At 53.0% G+C, this 24,489-nt stretch overlaps 1 protein-coding gene across 2 annotated transcripts in view; it reads left to right on the forward strand.

The window, feature by feature from the left end:
- Positions 1–23,369, forward strand: part of RXRA (retinoid X receptor alpha) — a 56,452-nt gene extending 33,083 nt beyond the window's left edge. The window contains exons 1-10 of one of the 2 annotated variants that reach the window (XM_010720987.3): positions 541–621; positions 1,009–1,274; positions 4,917–5,067; positions 5,861–6,040; positions 12,108–12,277; positions 16,157–16,286; positions 18,585–18,717; positions 20,028–20,119; positions 20,954–21,059; positions 22,921–23,369. In XM_010720987.3, the coding sequence (XP_010719289.1) occupies positions 1,065–1,274; positions 4,917–5,067; positions 5,861–6,040; positions 12,108–12,277; positions 16,157–16,286; positions 18,585–18,717; positions 20,028–20,119; positions 20,954–21,059; positions 22,921–23,068 (1,320 nt within the window). In that variant the 5' untranslated portion in view covers positions 541–621; positions 1,009–1,064 and the 3' untranslated portion in view covers positions 23,069–23,369. Of the gene's footprint in view, positions 1–540; positions 622–1,008; positions 1,275–4,916; positions 5,068–5,860; positions 6,041–12,107; positions 12,278–16,156; positions 16,287–18,584; positions 18,718–20,027; positions 20,120–20,953; positions 21,060–22,920 lie in introns of those variants that run through there. The other variant, XM_010720986.3, reaches the window with a different exon arrangement.
- The last annotated feature ends 1,120 nt before the right edge of the window (positions 23,370–24,489 follow it).

Here is a 24,489-nt window from a genome sequence, read left to right on the forward strand (position 1 = left end):
CCCCATCCCTGGAGCCATGGAATTGCAGTGATGAGACGGAGCCTTGCTTGCCCTTACACCATTTCTACATGCCCATAGGGGCAAGAAGAAGTGGGACTGGGGAGACACCTGACCCCATGCAGGTGACAGAAGCCATCATTTCCCAGGACAGCATTAACTTCAGCAGCCTGCAGCCAAATGAGTGGCTCTCAGACTCCACCACAAAGCCCTGCGCTCCAATCAAGGGGCTTTGCTGTCACCTGCCCCTCACTGCCCATGTGTTTGCTGCTGTGAGCCCAAGGCAGCTCGGGGGTCCCGGGGGGGTTCCCACAGCCCCACCCCACTGCCTTCCGGCTGCTCCCCCCGCAGTCAGCCTGGGGGGCCACGAGCCTGCCTCTTCCTTGCCTAGGATTGTTTTGCAAGCAGCGTGACAGGATGAGGAGGAAACGTGCCAGGAATGGCTCCATGTCTCCTCTCGGGAGAATTGCTGGCTATTTTTAAACACCCCTCTCTCGCTCCCCTGGGACAGCCGAGCTGCTCAGAGCACATCGGGTGCAGCCCCCCCAGTGCTGCCTGCAGCAATCTGTGTGTCCTCTGCATGGCTCAGCTTGCACAGCCCCTCAGCGCTGCTCCTCGTGCGTGGTATGTCCCTCTGCACCTTCCCTTTAGCATCCCCTTCAAATCTGAATTGTGGTATCTGTAGGGTGGGCCCTGGTCCTGCATCCCCTGGTCCTGCATCCCTTAGTTCTACACCTTCTGGTCCTGCACCCTTTGGGGAGCGATGCTGCTGGGTACAGGGGGTGAAGGAGGAAGGAGGGCAATGACAGCTCTGGAGTTGGGAACTCTCTATGTTGGTGGTTCTGGGGTTCTACACCAAAAAGACCCAAAACAGAGGGGGATTTCAGAAGCGGCGCTGGTGGAGGAGAATGCATCAGGAGGTTGGGGGTGTTGAAAAGCAGCCTCTAGAGGTCTGGCTGCGATACCAAAAGAGACTCAAGCCCTTTTCTCTTTTTTTCTTCTCTCTTCCAGATTTCTCAAACCAAGTGAATTCCACATCCCTGAACTCCCCGACGAGCCGAGGCCCCATGGCCACCCCATCCCTGCACCCGTCCATCGGGCCGGGCATCGGCTCCTCGCTGGGCTCCCCGGGCCAGCTGCACTCACCCATCAGCACCCTGAGCTCACCCATCAATGGCATGGGGCCACCCTTCTCCGTTATCAGCTCCCCCATGGGCCCACACTCGATGTCTGTCCCCTCCACGCCCAGCCTGGGATTTGGCACCAGCAGCCCACAGGTGAGGGGAGAGCGGCAGGGATGTCGCTGCTGGTTTGATGGGGCAGAGCCGTGGTTTTGGGATTTGATCCAGTCCCACTTGTGGTTACGTTCTCCCAGGTTTTGAGGAGTGAAACCCCACTGCAGATAGCACAGGGAGCAAAACCCTATTTCAGACAGCATGGAGATGTAGGCAGGCGCCACAGGGTGGCAAAAAGCAGAACCCAAAGAGGGAAATGAAGCCCGAGGCTTCCTGCTGCTCCGGTGTCATATGGGGGACTGCTGGGGTGTAGAGCAGGACCACAGCCATCCATCAGCTGTCCCCTCCCTGCCCACTGCCCCTCTTTCCCTTCACAGAGGGAGGAACTGGTGTTGGTTGGCTGAAGATTATGTAAAAAAACTCCAACTAGCAAGAGATAAGCTCTTTTTAAAAATAGCAGGATCGGGGAGAGCTGGCCAGCCCCTGCCACCTGTTGCTGGCTGCTTGCACGATATATGTTTAGTAAAAGGGCAGATTAAGGAATTGGCTACCACCTGCCACTCAGTGCTGGTTTATTTATCCCAAGCCCTTGCTGGGAGTCAAGCACCTGCCAGCACTTTTATTTTTAAATATTGGCCTGATTTATTTCCAGCAATAACGGGGTCTTTTTGCCTCTGGCTGGGGAGGGACGTGTCGTGCAGGCACTGTCAGCCATCCCCGATGGAGATGCAATGGGAGAGGCAGTGGAGGGTTTGCCCATGCCCCTGTAGGTTCAGGGAGAGCTCTCTGCGCTGCCTCCTATCCCATGGCAAAGGGAAGGGGAACTGAAACGGTGCCTTGGAATGGGCAGCGCCAGCTCTGAAGTGGTGGGGAAGGAATGGGAGGCAAGGTGGGGCTGAGCTGCCAGCTGGGGGGGTGGAACGAGGAAGCTCTGCTGCTAGGCACGATGCGGTATAGGAGCTGGAGGAACCGAAATAAAACCCAACCACAGAGTAAAAAGGGGAATTGAGAGCACGGTCAGATGGTGCCTGGAAGCGAGCCGGCGGCACGGTGTCTCCCAGCCCTGGCGGCACGGTGCCGGCACCACGGACTCATCTTAAGTGGTTTTCCTCCAGGAGATGGCGAGGAGGTTTCCAGCCTAATGGCTCCTGCCCATCTGTCCCCTGTCTGGGCACATTAGGGCCCTGGCCCTGCAGCAGACACCTACCTGGTCTTGCATCGGACCACAGGAGGAGGAGGAAAAGGAGGAACAAGAGGAGGGACTGCAGTCCCCCCCATCGTGCGCCGGCCGGCAAAGCGCCGGGGGTAATGAGGCATGCGGCCCCAGCCGCCGGGTGGGGATCACCCTGATGGAAGGTGGTTTGCATCAGATGGCAGATGCCACTTGCCATCAGGCCATGCCTCATTGCCTCTGGAAAGGCAACAGAGCAGAAGGGTGTGGGGCAGCCGCGCAGGGGTGGGACGGAGATGTCAGCTCCCAAAATCCCGGCTGCGTTCCCTCTGCTGTTTCTTCCCATGCAAGTTCTGACCCAGCTCCTCCCGGCCTGAGCTTTGCCAAAAGACATCAGCTCTGACCTTGAGCATCTCCTCCTGCCTGGGATCTCACGCAGACTCCAGACGCAGCCCGACTCCCGGGCGACCTCTGGGGACCCTGTGGGGAGGGGGCACGAGCACTGAGCTGGGCACGAGCTGGCAGAGAGCCTGAGCAGTGTGAGCGAAGTCTCAGCTTGACCAGAGGGCTGATTGCTGGGATTCAGTGCATGGTTAAGCCCTCTTAAAATTGCTGGGAAGACAAAGAAAGCATAATTTTCTGTAAGAGATGGAAGGGATGGACTTCCAGTGCTGGAGGTTTCTTCTGGAGGCTTCTTCCTCCCTTCTGCTCTGTGCTGCCCCAGCCATCGCTGGCAGCAGCTCGGGGCACCCAGGGGCATGGATCAGGAGCAGGATTTAGGCTCCTCTAGAGCCTTTACACAATGATTTTTGAATCTGAGTGTGTTACGGCTGGAAAAAGAGGAAAGCTCTGGTTGCCGTTAGACCGAAGGGGATTTGATCCCCCGTGCAATGAACTAAAAAGGGAAAAGAGAGGAGCCGAGGAGTCCCGGCGCATGGGGCTGCCACATCATTGGGGAAGCAGAGCAGCAGTTCTGTGTCCCTGCTCCACGCTGTGCATGGTGCACTCCCATGGCACGTGCTCCCAGCTCCGCACCAGACGTAGAGGAAGGAGTGGGGCTGGCGCCGGGGCGGTGTGGGAACCTCATAGCACACGTGGGGCTGGGGCTGCAGGAGGAACTGGTGACTTCTCCCATCCTGGGGCTGACTCAGCTCCAGCGGGGCTGAGTTATGGGGGCGGTGGCACCCCATGTCCTGGTACCCTTCAGAAGGAAGATGCTCACATGCTTCTCACGTGGAGTTCCCAACATGGGGTGGGGGTGGGCTTGGTGATGAAAGGCTTATTTTAGCAAATATCTAAAGTTCTCTGCCCCAGCTCTGATTGGTGATTGGCTCCAAAATGTGTTGTGGGGGTGTTGCCAGAGCCAGTGACCCCAAAGCCATGTGACGTGCTGCAGCTTTGTGTGGCTCATGCCTTTCACCCTGGTGTTGTGTCACATCCCCAAGGGATGCTCCTGCTGCATCCCTGCTCACCGGGGTGGGTTTGCCACTGTGTGCTGTGGTTATCAGCCCTCTGCCTGCCAAGTATTCCCACCAGCTCGGAGGCTTGAAAGTCAGAGGAGTGGCTGTGGTCTTCTAATGGACAGAACATGAGCCCCAGGACTTCCCTGAATTAATCTGTGACAAGAGCAATTGCCCACTGTCTCTATTAAGAAAGAGAAAGACGACAAGCTGAGACACAAATCTTGTCTGTCCTGCTTGGTTTTAGTAGTTGGCAGGTGTGCTGCAGAAGCCTAGCTGCCCATGCAGAACCCCATTATACCTGCCCTGGGCTGGGCTTTGGTCCCTGTGGGGTCCCTCCTGCATCCCTGTCCCCTCTCAACAGGACTGTGCAGGAGGGCACGGTGACACCAGCACAGAGCATTTTTGCAGAGGGGTCTTTCTGATGGCATTGAGCATAAAATCTTCTTGCAGAGAAAATCCCCGAGGCCCTGAAGGTGCAGATGGCTGCTGTGATGGGGACAGCAGCCTGGAACCTGCAGGCTAGGGCTGCAGCTCTGTCCTCACACCTTTCCTTCACGCCTCAGTGAGTTATTTGGGCTACGCAGCCATGGGCAGGGTAGCAGAGCACAGGTTGCTGTGAGCTTGTTTCCATTGCCAGGACTGAGCTTTCTCACAGTTCTGTGCCTCAATTTCTCTCTGTGCAGGAGGGGAGCACCGTCCTGTCCTGCCAGGAATGTGGAAATCTAGTCAGGAATGTTTCATTGAAATCCCAGAGCTGCTGATGGGGCCATGCTAGCCCCTCTGTTCCAGCTTTCTTTGCTTTGTTTCCCAGTTCTCTTGGGCTCTGCTGAAGGCTGTGAATGGCAGGGAAGCATCCCACACCTGCAGCTCTGCAAAGCCAGGCCTTGTTGCACCTGGCTCACTGATCTTTGGGGCTCAGGTGTCCACATCCTCCTCTGGGCTCAGCACTGTGGATTTTAAGCTGTTTGTCTCATTTGAGGCTTGTCCCTTCTTTCATACATTTCCCTGTCTGTACCTGATCCCGTGTGCTCCCTGCTTGTGTTCTCACAGCTCAACTCACCCATGAACCCCGTCAGCAGCTCAGAAGACATCAAGCCACCCCTGGGGCTCAATGGAGTCCTCAAAGTGCCAGCACATCCCTCAGGAACAATGGCCTCCTTCACCAAGCACATATGTGCCATTTGCGGGGACAGATCTTCAGGTAAGGCTCCTTCTGCACTGCATGACGCCAATGGATGCCAAGGTACATAGGAGCTTAGCACCGTCCCCCTGCTTAGGGACAAAAGTGTGCTATGGGAAAGGAAAAGCCTCCCCAGGCTTGCTTTCTCCCAGGTGAGGTGTGCACAGCTCAGCTGTTTGACCTCCCCATCCTTCACACTGCCCTAATGGTAACCAGAGAAGTAAACAGTTTGTCAGGCTCCTTGGTAGAGCCAATCCTGTGCTTTATCCCCAGCCCCCAGCAGGGAGGACCAGCCATTAGCTGAGTGTCCCTCTCTCTGCATCCTTTGATCCATGGCTGGGCTCATCACATAGCACCAGATAAAAAGATGTGCTTGGTGGAGTCTCTCCACTGGTGGGAGATAAAGATGCGCTAATTCCCTTTATTCTCATGCTGCTTTAAAAGCTTTCAGCTCTGTTAATGCCCTGCTGTCTGAGTTTTGTGGTCCTGGGGAATGCCTCCTGCTCATCCTGTTGGGCTGGGGAGGGTCAGAGCAAGCTGCCCCCAGTCTTGCTGCATGGATAGCCAGTGGTGGTTGGGGCAGTTTGTAGCCCCCACAGGGCATCCTGGTATTATGGAGATCAGTGAAGGCAAAGCCTTCCTTGCTGATGCTCCGAGGAGCCTCTGGCTCTCCCGAATGCTGCCTTTGGAAGGAAGATGGAATGGCTTTGGGTTGGGAGGGTCCCTTTGAGCAGATCTGCAGGTCCACGACGAGGGAAAGCAAAGGATCTGTGGGTACCCAGCACCCTTGCTGAGCCCTTTCACCCATCTGCAGGTAAACATTATGGGGTGTACAGCTGCGAGGGCTGCAAAGGCTTCTTCAAACGCACGGTGAGGAAGGACCTGACCTACACCTGCCGTGACAACAAGGACTGCTTGATCGACAAACGCCAGCGCAACCGCTGCCAGTACTGCCGCTACCAGAAGTGTCTTGCCATGGGGATGAAGAGGGAAGGTAAGGCAGTGAGCCCCCTGGGGTGCTGTGGGTCCTGTGGGCACCTGGCCGTGTGGTTGGGGTGACGCACGGAGCTGTCAGGCACACGTTGTGCCCTGTCTGCTGGGGGCTGTGCTGACCCAGGAGCGTTCCCTAGCAGTGCTGGCTGCTTTTTTTCTTATTGGGAAGAAAGAAGAAATTCAGTCTTGTAAAAAGATATCCCTTCCCCTTACTGGAATTTAAATGAAGGATCTAAAACTCCCTGGCAGAGCTTCTTTGAAGTGCTCTTTTTAAATGCTGACTGCATCTCTCTGAAACTGCTGGCAGAATGGGCTTTTAGCAGGCACGATGGGAAAGTGACCCCACAGCACTGCTCAGGTCTCCGCTGCCTTCTCCCCTTACACCCTCACTGGGGCAGGCAGAGCCCTTTCCCTGCTGGCATCACTCTGGAGAGCCCTCAGGGTGCCCTCCCTGGTCCTGCAGAACTTTGGTGCTTGGAAACTTTGGAGTTTTCTGGTGCCAGCAGTGATGGGTTGTACCATGGAGGTGGCTGTGCCCGGTGCGGCTGTGAGCAGAGACCTCATTTGATGTGGTTTAGGGGAGTGGGTTTTCCATCCCCTTGGGTTTTCCATCCCCTTGGTTTGTGAGCAGTGACAGGGAACTGCTCCGTGCCCACCAACAGCAGCAATTGCACGGGCAGCACCAGTGAAGTTACAGCTCTATTAATTAATCTCTAAACGGTGGTGGAATTCCCCGGGGAGCGCGCGTACAGTGCGAGGGCTCTATTAATTCATCTTGATTAACATTATCGCAGTGAATAGCAAATGAATTCATAACGATCAGCCAATTATTTAAAAGTGTGACAGATGGGAGCTTCATAACTCTCCAAGCGTGCTCAGGCGGTGCTGGCATGGCATGGGAAGGGTTTTACTGGTGCATAGGGTATGATCCCCGTGCAGGCAGAGCTGTGCTTGGTGCCTTGCTCCCCAGGCAGCAGTAAGGCTGGCAGTGCAGTGGCTGCTGGCAGTGCGGAAATGTCCCACTGCTATAGCAGCTGGAGCTCCCCGAGCTTTGGTTTTGAGCAGCTCTTTAGTGCTGACCCACCTGATTTGCCAGCAGATGATCTCTGTCCCATTGTATCCATCTTACTGCTCCTGTCCTTCTCTCATGCCAGCCCTGAGCCTTGGCCGTAGTTGTCCCCACAGCACCTCTTTTGGGAGCAGCTCTGGGCTGCATCCTGCACAATCGTTCCTTTTGCCCCAGTGCTTGCTTACAGGAGAGCTGGCTGTTATCCTCTGGTGTAAACTCTTACCTCTTTTAAGTAACAGAGCTGGGATAACGGGCCTCATTTCCTCACAAAATACCTCACTCTGGAGACCTAATTTATAGCCCCATAAATGCAGAGCAGACTCCTGCTGAGAAGCATCTCTTTTGTAGCCCAAATGTGTTTGTATGTCCTGGAAGGACAGCAAAACCCTCTAAATTAAGTAGTGAAGGAGTCGCTGTTCAGTGGTTCTCCAGTGACTGCTCTACACCCTGGTGTTGGGAAGGGGCAGGACAGGGGGAGATGTCTGGGTGGAGGCTTTAGCAGCCAGGTCTGGGGGATCCAGGCGTAGTTCAGGGAAAGGATTCCTTCTGGAGCCTGTATCTCTGGCTGCTCCCTGTGAAAAAACATTACAGCACATCCTGATGCTGTATGAGCCCTATGGATTCTGGAGGTATTGAGGCTCTGATAAATAAGCAACCAGGAGCATTTTCCCACTGTGAATTATTGCCAGCTTTGTGAGCCTTTGATTTCTGTGCTGTCTCACAGCAAATACAACAAAATTCAGATTACCATCAGGATCCTTGACTAATGCAGGGACTATTGTATGGGGTGGCATCTGCATCCACGGGTGTAACTCTGGTTGATCTGGCAATCGTTAGGGTCTGAGGTGAGTCTTGGTTCACTAAACAGCTTTAGAGCCTCTAAAACTCTGTGCCAGCAGTTTTCTATTTCAGTGGAAAAAGTAGAAAGTGAGTGAGTTAGATGCAGTGCCAGTAGGGCAGGTTGGTTGTGGGATGCACTGGGGTCCCTGTGTGGCTGCAGATCATCACCATATGGAGCCCCAGGTCTGCATTGCCACCAGCAGGAAATGCTGTCCAGGAGCCCTTTCCCATGCTCTTTCTGAGCCACACGAGGACTCAGCACAGCCCATCCCATCCCTCCACCTCCTTCTAGTCTCCAGGCAGCTTTGTTAATTGCAGCCCTCACTAATTGCACATGTAATGGTGCCTGGTGGGATGGCTGCTGGTCCACCAGGGAACCTTCGGCACACCTGGAGACAGAAATCTGCCCCCTGGCATTGCTCCCTGCATGTCACACCATGGCCTGGCTCCATTCACAGCTTGCTGTGCCGTATGACAGAACCATCCCTGCGCCCCGACATCCTCAGGGTGAACAGGAGCAGGAATACAGGGAGAAAGAGCAGGAATTGGGTCTGCATCTCACTGCTCTGAGCAAATGCTGAACCAGGCAAGCGGCCACAGCCCAGTGAAGGGGCAGAGTTCAAGAGCAACAGTTATTTTTAGGAGTAATTTTGGAACGGAAAATGCTTTTCAGCTTAATGAGCTTGTTTTTTCTATCCTTTTAAAGAGCTGCTCTTTAAAGCAGCTGGTTAAGTGATGCTGGGTTTGTTTGTTGTTTTGGAGAATTCTCCAAGGTTGAGAATAAGGGTTTGGTTTGTGCTTTTCTCTCATTGCTTTGGCAGGGCTGTGGTCAGGTTTTGAGAGTGAAGTGACCTCGAGATTTTGGTCTTCCAAAGCCGTTCCCTGCACGGATTGATTTCATGTAAATACTTGGATCTACTTTTTAACACTCCATTTCCATGACATGACATTCGTAACGTCACAGCAGAATTTTGCCCATCTTAAGAAATAACCAAATGTGGGATTCAGTAAATGTGGAAAAAGACGGCGCCATTGATTTCCTGTATCACAGCCTTTGAGGTTGTTCACAGTAATAAGAAGCTGCAACAAAGGGGGAAAAAATAAAAATAAAAAAAGGAAGCATAGCTGCATGAGGGCAAAGCAGAAGAAATGTGCTCCAAGCTGGTTTCCTATGGCACCACTTTCACTATAAAAGGGTACCTGAGGCATAAGCACTTCAAGATGCACAGCTAAGATGTAGTAAAAAAAAAAAAAAAAAAAAAAAGCAGTAGAGCCCAATAAATTCCACTGCTGGTGAAATGGATATCCCCAGTAGACCCTCCCTGAGCACCTGGTAGATAAACAGCCATGCACTGTAGGCTATGATGAACCCATGCAGGTTTGAGTACTGGAGGCCACCAGAGCTTCTGGGTCTCTAAAGGGCATCCCAAAGTGTGGTGGAGGGCAGTGTCATCTCCCAGTGCCCTGGTGATGTCTACAGAGCCACCCCAATTGCAGCGGATTGGAAGGGGCCGTTGTCATCGAATCATAGAATGGCCTGGGTTAAAAGGACCACAATGACCATCTAATTTCAACCCCCTGCTGTGTGCAGGGTCTCCAACCAGCAGCCCAGGCTGCCCAGAGCCACATCCAGCCTGGCCTTGAATGCCTCCAGAGATGGGGCATCCACAACCTCCTTGGACAACCAGTTCCAGTGCCTCACCACCCTCGTGTCTTTTCTGTCCATTATTGGCTGTGGCTTTTATTCTGCCTAGGAATGGGTTGAGCAAGCTGCCTGCTCTGCAGAGCCCACCTGTGGCATCTGACCCCAGAGAAGATCCCATCGGTTCAGTGGTCAATAGGTCGAGTTCTGGGGAATTATTCTCCTTCAAGAAAAGAAACTGAGTTCAGCCAGTAGTCCACAGTATTGTTCCTGGAAGGATGGATTTCTATCTTGGAAAGAAGTGTGCCCATCTGTATCAGCTCAGGGTAAGCCATAATTACAGGGCACTGAGCCCTCCCCAAGCCATGGCACTGCTGCTGGGGGCACCTCAGCTGCCTGCTGCCTGGAGGATGGATCCTGCATTTTTGGCACGTGAGCATCTCAGTGCTGTCTGCAGTCCACGGGATGAAGCATTTTGGTGCTTTCAGAGAGAGAAGCTAGCAAGAAGTGGTCTGAGCACATACACTGTTGTGCTTGTCCTGGGGAAGTGCAGATGGGCTTGGGATCGCGAGATGCAAAGTGACAGCAAGCAGCCTTAGGCAAGAAGAAGCCAAATCAAGCGGAATAACACGAGCACATCTTCATCAGGTGCCATGGAAAACACAGGCTTCTGTCTTTGGCACGGCTGAGACATAGCTGGAGGAGGCGAGGCTCTGACTGCAATATCTTTTTTCTCCTCAAGTGAATTGCAAGTTTTAAGCCCTTCCCTTCTGTTAAAATCACACTAAGGAAAAAACAACCCTCTCAACCATATGAGTCTCCTTGAAGAAAAAGAAAAGCATTGGCACAGCCATCAGACAGGGCTGGGGCAGATGCTCTTCATCACAGGAGTGTTACTGAGGCATGGCGAGCAGAAATCCTGCTTCAGCTCCTGCTCTTAGTGCTGAGCAAGTGCTGTGCTATGACCACTGACATCAGCGTGGCTGGGAATGGTCCTGAGACCTCCGGGTCCCTGAGCTGCGTGCCCTGTTCTTGTCCATCTGCTCAGCAGGACGTGTTAGATGGGAGCAGAAGCATTCTCCAGAGCTGAACATGGTTGTTTCTTCTTAAATACATGTTGGTTGTGTCACCAGGGAGAATTTGGGTCGAGAAAAGAACGTATGGGAGTGAGAGGAGAGATTTAAGCGGGTTTGATGTGAGCTTGGGAAAGTACAGATAAGAACCAGAATCAGACGAGGTCCAGATGGACAAAAGGCACTGCACAAATCTGAGTGTTAGCAGCAGCAGCCTACCTGGCCCTGGGCAGCCAGGCAGAAAACACTGTGCGAACCTCAGGAGCCTCCGCAGCCCTTACATTTAAAAGCAGTTTGCAGAAATAACCTTTTGCTTTTTGCAGATTTCAGCCAGCAAACAAAATGTCCTGTTTGCATGGAGTGTTGCAGGGCTGGGCAGCAGGAGGGCACTGCAAACCAGGCTGATGTTAATAGGAGCAGTATCTGTACAGGATAGCACATGCTTTAATTTCCTGTTGTTAAGGAAGAAGTTTTATATTTTAGCTTGTATTTTTTTTTGCACTTGGGATGGAGTTGGTTTAGCAGCCTGAAGGGTTTGATTGTGCTGCAAACAGCTCTGGTTTCACTGCTGCAACACCTGCGCCCCTGCTGCTGCTCCTCACATCACACAGCCAGGTTCAGATTCAGCAAAGAGGGAAAGTGTTGGGGTAATTGTTAATAAATAGCAGGCTTCGGCACGGCTGAGTGCCTCATTCAGCCCTGAACAAAGAGCTGGGGAGGTTCAGGCCGTGGTCTCTTATGGTGGCAGCTCCTGTTGCTCGAGTTGTGTCCTGTGGGAACCGTGGATTTAGGGCATGCAGCACTGTGATTGAGACAGAGATAGTTACCAGTGTAACTGTCTGCGTGAAGCTGCTTTCCAGGTTTAGTGACAGCTTTGTGCAGGCTTCAAAAGGAGATGATTAATAATAATGCTATTAGCATCTAACGAGCGTTTTTCATCTGTGTACTCTTCAGACATTGACTCATCAGCATGTGACATGCTTCTGGCTAGGTTGCTTCTCCTGCATGGGACCTGGGGCAGGTCTGTCCCGTCTGATCAGAGCTGAGGGCTGGGTCCTGCTTTGCAAGCAGCGCGTGATGGCACAACCCCACTGCTGCTCCAGGGGCCTCCGTGGGAATCCAGCATCAGCAGCTTCAGGAAATGGTCTGACTGTAGGCTTATCTGTGAAAGTGACCCGTTTCTCTTTTCTTTAGGATTCCCCACTGCTGTCCCTTCACCTCCTCGTTTTCTCCCCCTGCAGCAGCGCCCATCCGTTCCTCGCGCCCCCTGAGCACACTGCTGGCAAGCTCAGGTTGGAGAGCAAGGCAGCAGGTGTGTGTGCTCTGCAGCTCGTAGGGATGCTGAAGGTGTCCAAGGCTCCGTGGAGCTCCAGGGTCCCAGCTCACCCCTGGCACCGCGGTCAAGAGCCCTGGGCTGATGCTGTCCCTTTCTTCCCTTCCCCAGCTGTGCAGGAGGAGAGGCAGCGGGGGAAAGACCGCAACGAGAACGAGGTGGAGTCCACAAGTAGCGCCAATGAGGACATGCCTGTGGAGAAGATCCTGGAAGCAGAACTCGCCGTGGAGCCAAAGACAGAGACGTACATCGAGGCAAACATGGGCCTGACGCCAAGCTCGGTGAGGCACCTGTCCCTTGGTCCTTCTGTTCCATCCCTTGGTCCTGCTGTCCCTGTGCAGGGACGCAGCAGGGAGCTGAGGCTTGGTGTTGGCACGGCAGTAACCCAGCAGCCAGTCTGTATTTGGGTCAGGGCAAGGTTAGCTTGTGGGAACCGGAGCTCTGCAATGCAGCTGCTAGATGAGCTCAGGTGAAAGCCTGAGGAAAGCAAACCCCTCTGCCCAGTGCAACCAGCAGCACTGGTGCTCTGCTGCCTGGTGGCCATAGAGAATGATGCTCATCCACAGCTGCAGAGAGGAACAGATGCCGCAAGGTGTAATTAAAAGGGCTCACGGAGATTTTGTTTTAGTTAACAGCCATTAGTGCTAAAAGCAGGAAGGCACTCCATGCTCTGAAGAGCTCATAGTCCAATCAAGGCAGTAAACAGAGCTTTGTGGCTGAAGTGCATAGAGATAAGAGCTGTAAAATTGGGGCGTGACTTTTTGGGTGCTGAATTACACAGCTGGGAGGCTGAGAGAAGGGGAAAGCTGTAGAAGTTGGCTCTCGAGTCCCTTTCCCATTGGAAGCCTGTGTTATAGCAGGGCTTGCTGGAAGCAGCAGGGCTCTCACAGGGCCTTGTGCAAACAGGAGAGAGTTGGCAGGAGGAGAGTGAAGAGTGAGAAAGAAGCTGTCAGAGGGAAACTGTCTTGGTGCTTTTTCTTAGATAATTCCCTTATCAGCATCCTTGCTTTGAGAAAGCCTCACTGCAAAACAGCTGCCTCCAAATGTGAGAGCCAACCTATCCTCTGGAATTTGGTTTCTAGGACAGAGCCCTCGAAAAGAGCCTTATTGCACTCGCAGCCCAGCAGTTAGGATGCAGCGCTGATTCCTCAGTACCCTCAGTTCCCGTGAAAGCAGTGTTCCTGTATCTGTAGGGCACCTCTTGGCCGTCCAACCCTCCTTTAACTTCCAGCTGGAGTTCTGGAGCACACATCTGCTTCATCCGGAACAGCAGGAACATGTGCTGAAACATCCCATTGCATCTCCTACTGCTCTGCACGTGAGGCCTGGGATGCTCTCTTTAGCTTTTACTACAAGAACGCTTTGTGGCTTGCTAAGTGAAGTGTAAGGCATCTTGCTTAGCTGATTCCTAAGTGAAACTCTTCAGAAGCTCCTTGAGCATGGCACTGCTGCTCCATAGCCAGGAGCTTGGCTGGGGGGAGCAGCACTGCCATGGCCAGCGAGGGGATGGAGGAGCTCTCAGGAGTGGAAATACTTGAGGGGAGTTGGAGGCAGCATTGTGCTGGCTTGAAAACAAACCCCAGTGAGCAAGGTGAAATAAATGGGTTTGTCTGGCATTGCGTCTCCTCAGCCTCTCCTAGCAAATTGAAAGCTGGTTCCTGCATAATTCAACACGCATTACTGTGAACAAGGATGTGTGTTGCATCTAAATAGAAGCAGGAGGCTTGTTGAAATGCCCTGTTATTGTCGGGCTTCTGCCTATGAGGTGACATTTGTAGCAGGTTTAGTGACTGTATGAGATCAGCAGCGTGGTGATGGTGAGGAGGGGGGATGGAGGTGTTACCCTCCTCCAGTGCTCCACTGTGAGACGAAGGCACAAATTCAGTCCTTAATAGATGCATGCAAGCTGTTGCCTTCAGTAAGGCAGGTTGGGTCCTTGTGTTTGTGCCCCACACCCTGGTACATCTCTGAGCACTGCTGGAGGGGCAGCACCCAGGTGAAACTCTGCTAGGTGCTGTCATGCTTGTGGCCGTCACCTTACTGCCACCATCCCCTGGTGGATGTGGGAGCAGAGGTGCCTTTGCTTTGCAGCCTGGCAGTGATTTTATCTTCCAGCCACAGGGCTTTGGCACAGCTCTCGGAGCTGATTAAAGGGGGGGCAGTGGGGGGAATGCTTGGCTCTGTCCCAGCACTTTGGTTGGCACCAGGGAACGTGGGTGCAGTCGTGCTATGAAGCCTGTGATGGGGAGGGGTGGCTTTGCCTCTGCCCCTGCACTCCAGCAGCCTGAGCACTACCTTGAATGGGCTCCTGACTGCTGAAAGGCAAAGCCTGTAACTGAGAGGTTTTATCCCTATGAGTTCTTAACCGGCCTTTAGCAGCTGGTTTCAAGTCACCATTTTCTGGAAGATGCCTCCAAGCTCTGGTTTTCCAGCAGGATCAGATGCCCTCCTGTCCTTTCGTTCTGTCACACTCCGGCACTGTGCCCTTGCTATTTACTGCAGGGGGAGATCTGCTTTCCATGCATGGGACGGTTCTGAGCACTGCATTGCAGAGCCCTTCCTGGAGGTGAGCGGAGCCCTCTGGCCCACGGGGTGATGCCTTCAGCTGCCTCTCAGCATTAAAATTCTGCCAGGAAGCACCTTGGTGGTCCCAGGAACTGCAGTGTGAAGCAGAATTAGCACCAAAAGCCAAGTGCAGATTATGCTGCCTGCAGAGCAGCCGTGGTGCATTCAACCTGTGGGAGCTAGGGAATTCCCCAGGGAATTCATACAGTCACAGAATTTGGGTTAGAAGGGATGACCCTAAAGCACATCCTACCCCAAACCATACTGTGGACTGTTTGTTCCGGACCAGACCAGGCTGCCCACGGCCCCATCCAACCTGGCCTTGAGCACCTCCAGGGATGAGGCATTGCCCAAGCTCTCTTGAGCAGCCACCAGGGCTGGGGGGCTATCCCCGTAATGCTCCCCCCTGGCCCGTGGAGCTGAGTGCCAGCCCGTCCCCATCCATCTCTGTGAGCAACAGGTGAGAATACTTTGAGGCCGGGTGCTCCTACTCCTGCCATATGCTGGTTATTTTAAGCCTGGAGACGAGAGATGTTGGCCACTGAGACACAGAATGGTGTTTGCTGCCAGGGGACGGCAGAGCCATCCAGGCAGGGGAACATAGGGATGGCTCTGGACAGGATTGTAGGGCTTTTTCCTTTTCTCAAAGCAGCATTTCTCACCTCCCTTTGTTTTATGAGCACTTGGTCAGCTCTGCAGTCAGCAAAGGAAGGGTTTCTATCCACAATGTTTTATTCTCTGACCTTTTCCCTTTCAATCCCCTGGGGCTGATGCATCCCTTATGGCGTGTCCACCTCCTGCTCCCTCCATGCAGCTGGGTAAGAGGCATGCACTGCATGCAGAGTCCCACAGTGTGCTAGGCAGGTACCTCAAAATCCACAATATTGAGGAAATACGAATGGAAAATTGAGAAGTCATCAGTGTGGGTGGCAGAAAGAAGGTGAAAAGGAGAGAAGGAAGGAGCACACCGCGGGACACAGACATGTGCATGGGGCAGCTCCTGCCTTGGCTGCACAGAACCCATGCCCCAGCCCCATGCAATGCAGTGGTGCAGCAAACACTCCTCTGAGTTTGAAACTGTTCTTTTAAGGACATAGAAGAAAAATAATTGTACAATCAAAGCTGCTAGGTATCAGTGGAAATCACAGGGATATGTGGAGGGGCTCATACATCCCTGTCTAGAGAGGTAAACCATATATACACACTTATGCTGGCAGGGTCTGTCTTTGCTGGGGTTAGACGGTCTCTTCCCATTCCTAATCACAAGCCCACTTGAGCTGTTAGCAGTTCCTTTAAACAGGGATTTGGTGTGTTTAGGCTGACTGTCCTCCTTGAGAGCAGATGGTTTGTGTTACTGGGTAATATTTCAAAGGAGAGGGTTTTCCTCCTTACTGTGATGCCCTCTCCACGCTGTGGGGTGCAGTGAGGAGGTGCTAGCAATGGGGATGTGCACGCTGCAGGGTCCCTGCAGATGATAACCACATAGGTTGAGCACAGAGCTCCCAAACTCGGGGAGCAAGCAGACAGCAACCCCTTCCCTCCTCCTCCCACCTTTCTCTTTGCTTTCTTCAAACCTTTCCATCTCCTCTTTGCAGCCCAACGACCCGGTGACAAACATTTGCCAGGCGGCCGACAAGCAGCTCTTCACCTTGGTGGAGTGGGCCAAGAGGATCCCCCATTTCTCAGAGCTGCCCCTGGATGACCAGGTCATCCTGCTGCGAGCAGGTGAGCCCCAATGCACTGCATCCCTCAACCGCCGTGCTGGGATTTGGGTGCTGGCAACTGGAGAGCCTTTAGCTGCTTCTGGGGAATAGCTTCAGATCACTCAATTGCTAAGTAGGATTGAAAAAGCCCCAAGGGACATGTTGCTGAATGGGATCCAGAATGTTGCACCAGCTGCCAATGGGCTGAAAAATGGCCTGGCCTTCTGTGTGATGAACGAGATGCTCAGGAAATCAAGGGCACGATGCGCCAGCATCCTCCTGAGCTGGGACTGGAAAGACAAGGGGGTTTGGGTCTGTATGAAATGTCATAGAACTGCAATGTTTGATCATAATTAAAAGCAGGCAGGAGAAAAATATATATCGCCTTCCCTCTCCCACCCACCAAGATGAAAATGAAGTTCTTTGGGTTTATTTTAAATTTCCTTATGCTGCAGGGGGTGTGGAGGAGCGGGGGCTCTGGGAGGTTACAGGCAGTTAGCTGGGAAGGAGGTGGTCTTCCAGCAAGTAAACGCAAGCCTCAGCTGCTGGCAGGTCCTGCACAAGGACTGGGGAGGGGCAGGAAATTACAAGCAGACTCAGTGAGGGTGCATTATAGGCACGAAGCTCTTTGCATAGCTCCCGTGGTCAGAGAAGTGAGTACAAAGGCTTTGAGTCAATGCAGCAGTTTTGTTCCCTGAAACAGAGGGGCAGGCAAGTTGTTGGTGGGATGTGGGAAACCCCTTCCAGCAAATGACAAACTCAGTGGGAAGGACGAGATTGGGATTGGAAAGAAAAGACCTCAGTAGTTTTAATGTTTCCACATTTTCCCCCAAATGCACTTGGAATGAATCCTAATAGTTCTTAAGTGTGGTGAGGCATTGGCACAGGTTGCCCGGAGAGGTGGGGGATGCCTTGTCCCTGCAGACAGCCAGGGCCAGGCTGGAGGGGCTGTGAGCACCTGGTGGAGCTGTGGGTGTCCTTAATCACTGCAGGGAGTGGGACCAGATGGCCTTTGAGGGTCCCCTCCAACTCAAACCATTCTGTGATTCTGTAATTGCTTCAATTGTTTGTCAGAAGAAGGCTGAGGAAGGTTGAACTGGAGATGTTCTGACCTGATGCTGTCTCTGTGTTGGTGAGGGGAGGGTGGGGGCTGCAGACCCCCATCGTGGGGTTCTGTCATGGGTTCCTGAGCACGAGGAGCTCCCACTGCTTCTCCGCTCCCAGCATCTCTACAGGGGCCTCAGATAACCTCCCCCAGGTCCTTTAAGCTGTGGCTTTATCTATTATTGAGTGGCGAGAGAACAGCTGCCCATGAAATATTTAAGTATTAAAACTTAGCTAAGAGCCTCAGGTGCACTCATGCATCCTCTGAGGCAAAACTAAGTGGAGCACGCATGGAGGAGCGGTGCTGGGTGGTGGCTGCAGCCTTCCTCTGCAGTCTTGAATCATTTAAAATCTTCCCTCCTTGGGCTTTTTGGAGGAGGAAACCCAATTTTTTTTCAGCTGTTTTCCCTGGCTTTCCTTTGTGCCAAACCTGCTATGGTTGAGACAGCAGTAATGTTTTATAGGGTTGAGAAGGGGAGCCTGGTTGTGGTTCCTTTTATAGGGCTGAGCCCACAGCGCCTTTCCATGAGTCACCATCTCTCCAGGTCCCCTCCAGCTTCCTGCAGGCTCTCCATTCTTGGCTTTCTTGGTGTTGCAATCCTTCTGCAAGGAGGATTGCACCTCACCCAGCATGTAACCAAATAAACGGTCCCTTGATTGGGGTGGAAAAGTCCTGCGGCCAATTAAGGAACAGTGAACTTTATTCCCCGGTAACATTTCTAGTGGCAGAACCCATCACTGTAGCTGTAGGTAAACACAGCACACATGGACCTTGTATTTATTGCAGTCAATGAGAAAAGGCACATTTCTGTGGAAGGAGGGGAGGTGGAAGACGTATTTGCATGGCATTTCCAGCCTGGAAAAAGAAAAGAAAAAAATGAAAAACTAAATAAATGGAGAATTCTGGGCCATGCTGTACAAATCTGTGTTCCGCATCTGGGCTGGGCAAATCAGGCACGTGGTGAGTGTGAGGATTGTAGAGGAGCCATCTCATCAAAGATGCCTCTCTGGTAATAAAGCTCCAGCTGGTTTCCAGGGCATGGTTGTGACCATTCGGGATGCCCATGGAGCAGTGTTGCTCCTCCAGATTCTGAGCTCCAGAAGCCATGCACCTCAGCCATTGTATCCGCTGGTGCCAGGGCAGTGATGCAGCTGATCCCCTCACCGTGAGGACGCGTGGCTCTGACCCACAACCTTTCTGTTGTTTTCTCTGCAGGGTGGAATGAGCTCCTCATCGCCTCCTTCTCCCACCGCTCCATAGCTGTGAAGGATGGGATCCTGCTGGCCACTGGGCTGCACGTGCACCGCAACAGCGCGCACAGCGCCGGCGTCGGGGCCATCTTTGACAGGTGGGAGAACGGAGAGAGTGGGAAATCCCAGCTCTGTCCCTGTGCTCCGTGTCCCCAGGTGGAGGATCTCCTACGTGCATCCTATGGGCACATCAAGTCGCTGCTCCTCGGTGTGCAGAGCCAGCAGCACAAAATAGCCGCAGAGATCACAGTGCAAAGCGATGCTTCTGCCACGGGGTCCGGATGCCTCCCAGTGTTATGAGGGGGCTTCTCCTTATTTTCCATTTCGAATTGGGCCGAGATGTGGTTTTATTGTCGAAGTGAAAATACACAGTGGGTTCCACAGGCACATCCCAGCAGCTCTTCAGTCGTTGTGCTTTGGGGAAGTGTTTTAGAGCAGTGCATCCAGATTGTTTGCCCCCCAGCGTGGCTCTGGGCATCGCTCACACTGTGGCTGTTATAAAGAAAATTTGAGGGAGCTGAGCTTGTTTGGCTTAGAGAAGAGAAGGCTCTGGGGAGACCTCGTTGTGGCCTTTCAGTACTTGAAGGGAGCGTATAAAAAGGAGGGGGAACAGCTGTTAGGTTAGATATTAGGAAGTTTTTCACACACCATGGTGAGGCACTGGAACAGGTTGCCCAAGAAGGCTGTGGATGCCCCATCCCTGGAGGCATTCAAGGCCAGGCTGGATGTGGCTCTGGACAGCCTGGTCTGCTGGTTGGTGACCTGCACACAGCAGGGAGTTGAAACCAGATGATGATAATGGTCCTTTTCCATCCAGGCCATTCTATGGTTCTATGATATGATTCTGATTTCTCTGCCCCAGCCTCATCCTGAGGCACTGACTTGGAACCAAACCACTGATGCTTTCTCACTTAGCAAAGAAATTGCTCTTTGGTGCTGGCTGACATCATTTGTTTCCTGTGAGGTCATAAGTGCAAGCGCATGACTTCACTGCAGGCTCCAACAGGAAACGATGGGCAATCACTGGAAAATATTTCAAGACCGGCACCTGCAGAAGGAGCAAAGGGAGTAATAAAAATTACCAGCAGAGGAAATTGCTTTTAGATACCTGCCTTATTTTTTTATATTACTATTTTTTTTTTATTTTTAGACGGCTTTCTCAGGTGCCAAATTCACAGTGAGTGCACAAAGCCAGTCCTGCTGATCTCTGTTCTGTCTCACAGGAACCGCTGATGTTCCTGACAAGCAATTTTTGATACAGGAGGAAAATGAGGGCACATCCTGGTACAAACGAGCCCCATCCCATGACTTCATTAAACACACGCCTCTCTCTGGGTCTGACACCTGTTACTTTTTTTTTCCTGTTTCTTGTTAATGCTGACGCCTGTGCTTCTCGTGTCCTTTGCAGAGTACTGACAGAACTCGTGTCGAAGATGCGAGACATGCAGATGGACAAGACAGAGCTGGGCTGCCTGCGAGCCATCGTCCTCTTCAACCCTGGTACGTACAGCCACCTCCTCTTGTGGCTGGTGCTCTGCCCTTTGTGTTCCTTTTATTACCCATAGAGCTCTCTTGCAATTCACTGTGTGCACTGCTGAGAACGGGGCCAGCTTTCAGACATGTCCCATGCCTGGGTCCGGATCCATGCATTTCTCCCAGTGCCTCTCCTTTCCAAGAGGCATTTTCCCCTCCTTCTCTTTGATTTGATCCATGTACGCCTTCTCCCCATTCTCAGCATCCCAGCTGTACGGAGTTCTGGTGCTTTAGGGACTGTTGCTAAACAGGAGCTACAGTGGATCTAGGTCTTTAAGAAAGACAAAGGTATGGATCAGGGCAAAGTCAGAACATGTTGTTATTATTATTGTCCCTGTTCCCTGATCCCACGCCAGGCTTTTCAGCAGGGTTCAGCGCTGTCTCTTGGTTTCGTTTTTCAGCTTCACTTTTTTTTTTTGTCCTTCTTATAATCACCAGCAATTTGTTGTCTGCAATTTGGGATTAGCCGTATTTGGTAAAAGAAGGCAAATCTGGAGAGGTTCCCATCGTGCATGTGCTTGGGGACAGTGACTTTGTCCCTGCCAGATCCAGGTCCTTGTTGCATCAGGGGGACCCTGAGCAGGGGCTTTTTTTACTGTCCTGATGCAGGGCTCAGTGTTGGAGGGAGAAATCCCCCAAGCTGATGCCTGGAAGGCTTCAAACCTTTTGCTTCAGGGTCTGTGACCACTGGAATGAGCCAAATGGTTTGGGTTGAGATCTGGAGCGTGGTGAAACAGTGCAGAGGGAGACCTTGTGCCCATCTCAGGGCTGGCAACTGATGCTCCTTCTCTCACCCTTCAGACTCAAAAGGTCTCTCCAACCCGGCTGAAGTGGAGGCGTTACGGGAGAAGGTCTACGCATCGCTGGAGGCGTACTGCAAGCACAAATACCCCGACCAGCCTGGGAGGTGAGTCACTGCTGTATTGCCCCAACACACTGCCCCCTGAGAATTGGACAAAAGTCCTTGTCCTCCTGCTAGGCACCTCCCCACAGCCCAGCAGGAGCGGTCCTGGGGAGCCCTGGCTCTGCTGTAACGCCCACAGAGGTAAGGGGTATCGTTTCCCTTTTGGAAACCACGGAGAGCAAACCACAGCTGAAACAAGACACACACGGAGTTAATTTTCAGTGGCAGATGAGCATCATTGCTGGGAAGTGAAAGCCTCAATTGATGCTCCTCTCTCCTCCCCTCCTCCCTCAATCCAGCTGGGAATGGGAGGGGGAATTAGGAATGCTTTCCTGGACCGCTCTGGAGCTGAGTGGGCGCATTTTCCCAGTTACAGCCTTGAAGCTGGCAACTGCCAGTTAAGAGACTGACAGTCACTTGAGAAACCAAGCAGAGCACTGGAAGCGCTGCTGAGGAGAGAGTAGTGGGAAACACAGCCTGAGCTGTTGGGCTTTGTGTCTCACCTTCATTCCTGGTCTGGGTGGATTGGAAAAAGGATGCTCTGACAGCAGTGGATGCAGTGGGCAGTGTATTGATATCCCATAACCGGGTCCATTGTGCTGGCAGATGAAAAAAGACGTATTGTGAAAAGGCTTTGTGGTGTTTGTGGTTGAGTTGCGGTGTTATAAAGGCCATCCCCCAGTGGGAAGCACTGAGTTTTGCACAGGCATTCACAGTCTGCAGTGGGGGTCGTGCTGGCACCAGCGTGGACTCCGGAGCTTGGTTTGCTGGTTTGAATGGATGTGGGGATCTGCTTGTGCTGTCTGCACACCCTGCTTTGCAAAAACCTCTAGGGGTAAACCTGTAGGGCTGCCCACAAGGGCCAACATTGAGTCTGCTCCAACGTAGGATCCACTGCAATAAGCCCCAGGGGCTCAGCAAAGTTAACTCTTGGGCTGCGAGTCTGGGGTTACACAGCCCCTAAGGGAATGCTCTCGAAGTGCTCCTGGCACAGCGTGGTCCCCAGCTGGGGCTGGAAGCAAGTGATGGAGCATTGCGTGCTCCCTGCTGCTCTGCAAGGAGGACACGGGCTGTGTGTGCTGCAGGGAGCAGGCAGGGCTGTCCTCCCCCCCCCATTCCCCCCTCCAGCATGCTGTGCTGTAGGCTGGTGTGCTCACAGTTAAACATCTCCGAGGGCTGCAGCCATCATCTGGTTTGGTTTAAAGTGAAACTTCCTGAATGGGATGGTAGAGCTGATTTGTTTTTCCTGGCTCTGCTCCCGCTGTTCTTGCCAGCTCAGCAAAAGAAAAAAAAAAAAAAATAGGGAAAAGAGAAAGAGAAGTGTGCATGCGTGTATAACATCAGTGTGTTCGTGCGTGGGTCTGTGTGTGTGTTTTCTGCTCCCCTTCTCTCTGGGCTGGCTCTGTCCATATTGAAACCCTGACTGTGCTGCATTAAAGCCAAGTTAAAGGGCTTTTCTTCCCTCTGGTGGGCAGTGTGGGGGCTCCCAGGGTGGTCCTGCTGACCCCCATAGGACCCCTTTCAGTTCTTCAGCTGCTTTCCCTTTTGCCTGAGCAAGCTGAGAGCTGCTGCACTCTCCTTGCTGCAGGGACCCCATAAACAAGTCAGGCTGCTCCCTGCATTTAAAGCACGGCACGGATACAGCACACCCAGCCCAGCGATGGCCCTTCGTGCCTTATTTTTCCTCTTTCAGTTTAGCAGATGTTTGCTGTAAATATCCACTGCCAGATCTTCAAAGCTAGGGCTGTAATTAATGATTTCTCATTGTGATTTGTTTGCTTTGGGAGCAGAAGAGCCTGTGAGCTCCCAGCCTGTGGGCGCTGCAGCCGAGGCCCTCTAACTGTACCGTATTTCCTACCCCCAGGTTCGCCAAGCTCCTGCTCCGCCTGCCAGCCCTACGGTCCATCGGCCTCAAATGCCTGGAGCACCTCTTCTTCTTCAAGCTAATAGGCGACACGCCGATCGACACCTTCTTGATGGAAATGCTGGAAGCACCCCATCAAATGACTTAGAGAACTGCCGCTGGGTCAGTCCCTCACCCGGCCAGGGCCATGCGGGCTCCGTCCTCTGCTTCCTCCTCCTCCGCCCCAGCCCCTTCCCTCTGCTCCCCAAATGCTGGAGGCACCGTCCGAGCTTCTCCGCGTGGTCCCCGGGGCGAACCCGCACCTCCCTGCCGCCTCATCACGTTGACCTTTTTGTCCGTTCGCTGTCACTGCTGCATCTAAAGACCTCTGATGGCTGTTTTTCCCCTGCGGTAGATGTAGAGGAGTGGGGACGGATGGCTTCGCATCAGTGCTGGGTGGCACATGTCGTGGGAGCAGGGACGGTCCCGTGCCATCCCGGCCCCACAGTGGGGTTTGGACGAATCAAGGGAGCGGTTCGGCTCACCGGATTGCAGCTGGCTATTTTCAAAGGATGGAGTTTTTTTGGTGGTGTTTTTGTTTTGGGTTTTGTTTTTGTTTGTTTTTTGTTTTTTTTGAAGAAGAGAAAAAAAAAAAGAAAATTATTCTATTTTTGGTTTCTAACTATTCTTAGTAGTCTCAGCAGTTCCTTCGCGAAGGGAGAGGCTGTGGGGAGGGGTGGCTCTCACTGGGCTCTATTAGTGAGTCACCGTGGCTGCACAGAGCCTCCTCGCTCAAAGGAAAGGGTTTGGGCCTGAGCTCAATCCCCCTCTGAACAACGTGGGGCTGCCCTGTCCCTCTCTGCTGTCCCCAGTGATGCTGCTCCTCTGGGACACGTGGCTCTGGAGTGCTTGCTTTAAGGCTGCCAGGGATGTGGTTCCACCTTCCTGCAGCTCGTGGAGGTCCTGCTGTGCCCCCTGCCCTTATTGCTGTGCCCAGCGTCCTGGCACAGCTCTCCAGGAGCTGCCTTATTGCAGGGGCTGTCGTGCTGGAGCAGCAGGATCTGGTGGCTCAGCAGTGCTCCTGCTGGATTCTGTAGTCCTGAGTTCGTGCAGGGGAATTTCCAGCCAGAGGGTGGGCTCAGCAAAATGCCCCACGTGCAGACTGTGGGGAACAGCAGCCCTGCAACCACCGGCAGCCCATGCACGGTGTTTCAGTAGCTGTGGTGCAAGGCACTGCAAGGCAGCAGTTAGTGGGAGCTCTCAGCCGTGCTGCTCCCTGGGGGCGTTCGTTGGCAGTGATGCAGGAATGGAGCTCACCATCCCTGAATGTCCCTCATTGGAATGGTGGAGCACCTGTGCCGTTCACCTCGCCCTCTTGCATTAACCAGGTGAGAAAATGAGTGAGAAAATCAAAGCGAAGTCTCTCATTGGGGGTTTCTCCCTCCATAACAGGACTGAGTGTCCAAACACACCATGGCTTGGGGGGAACTAAGGCTGAGTGGTTGGCCCTGGACTGAGGGCTTCCCCGTGGCTTTTATGTCTGCTGTGCTTTAAGACAGCAAAGTGTTTGGTTCCAAAAAGAATGCCATC

Source organism: Meleagris gallopavo, chromosome 19 (assembly GCF_000146605.3).
Source record: "Meleagris gallopavo isolate NT-WF06-2002-E0010 breed Aviagen turkey brand Nicholas breeding stock chromosome 19, Turkey_5.1, whole genome shotgun sequence".
Lineage (NCBI taxonomy): Eukaryota > Metazoa > Chordata > Aves > Galliformes > Phasianidae > Meleagris > Meleagris gallopavo.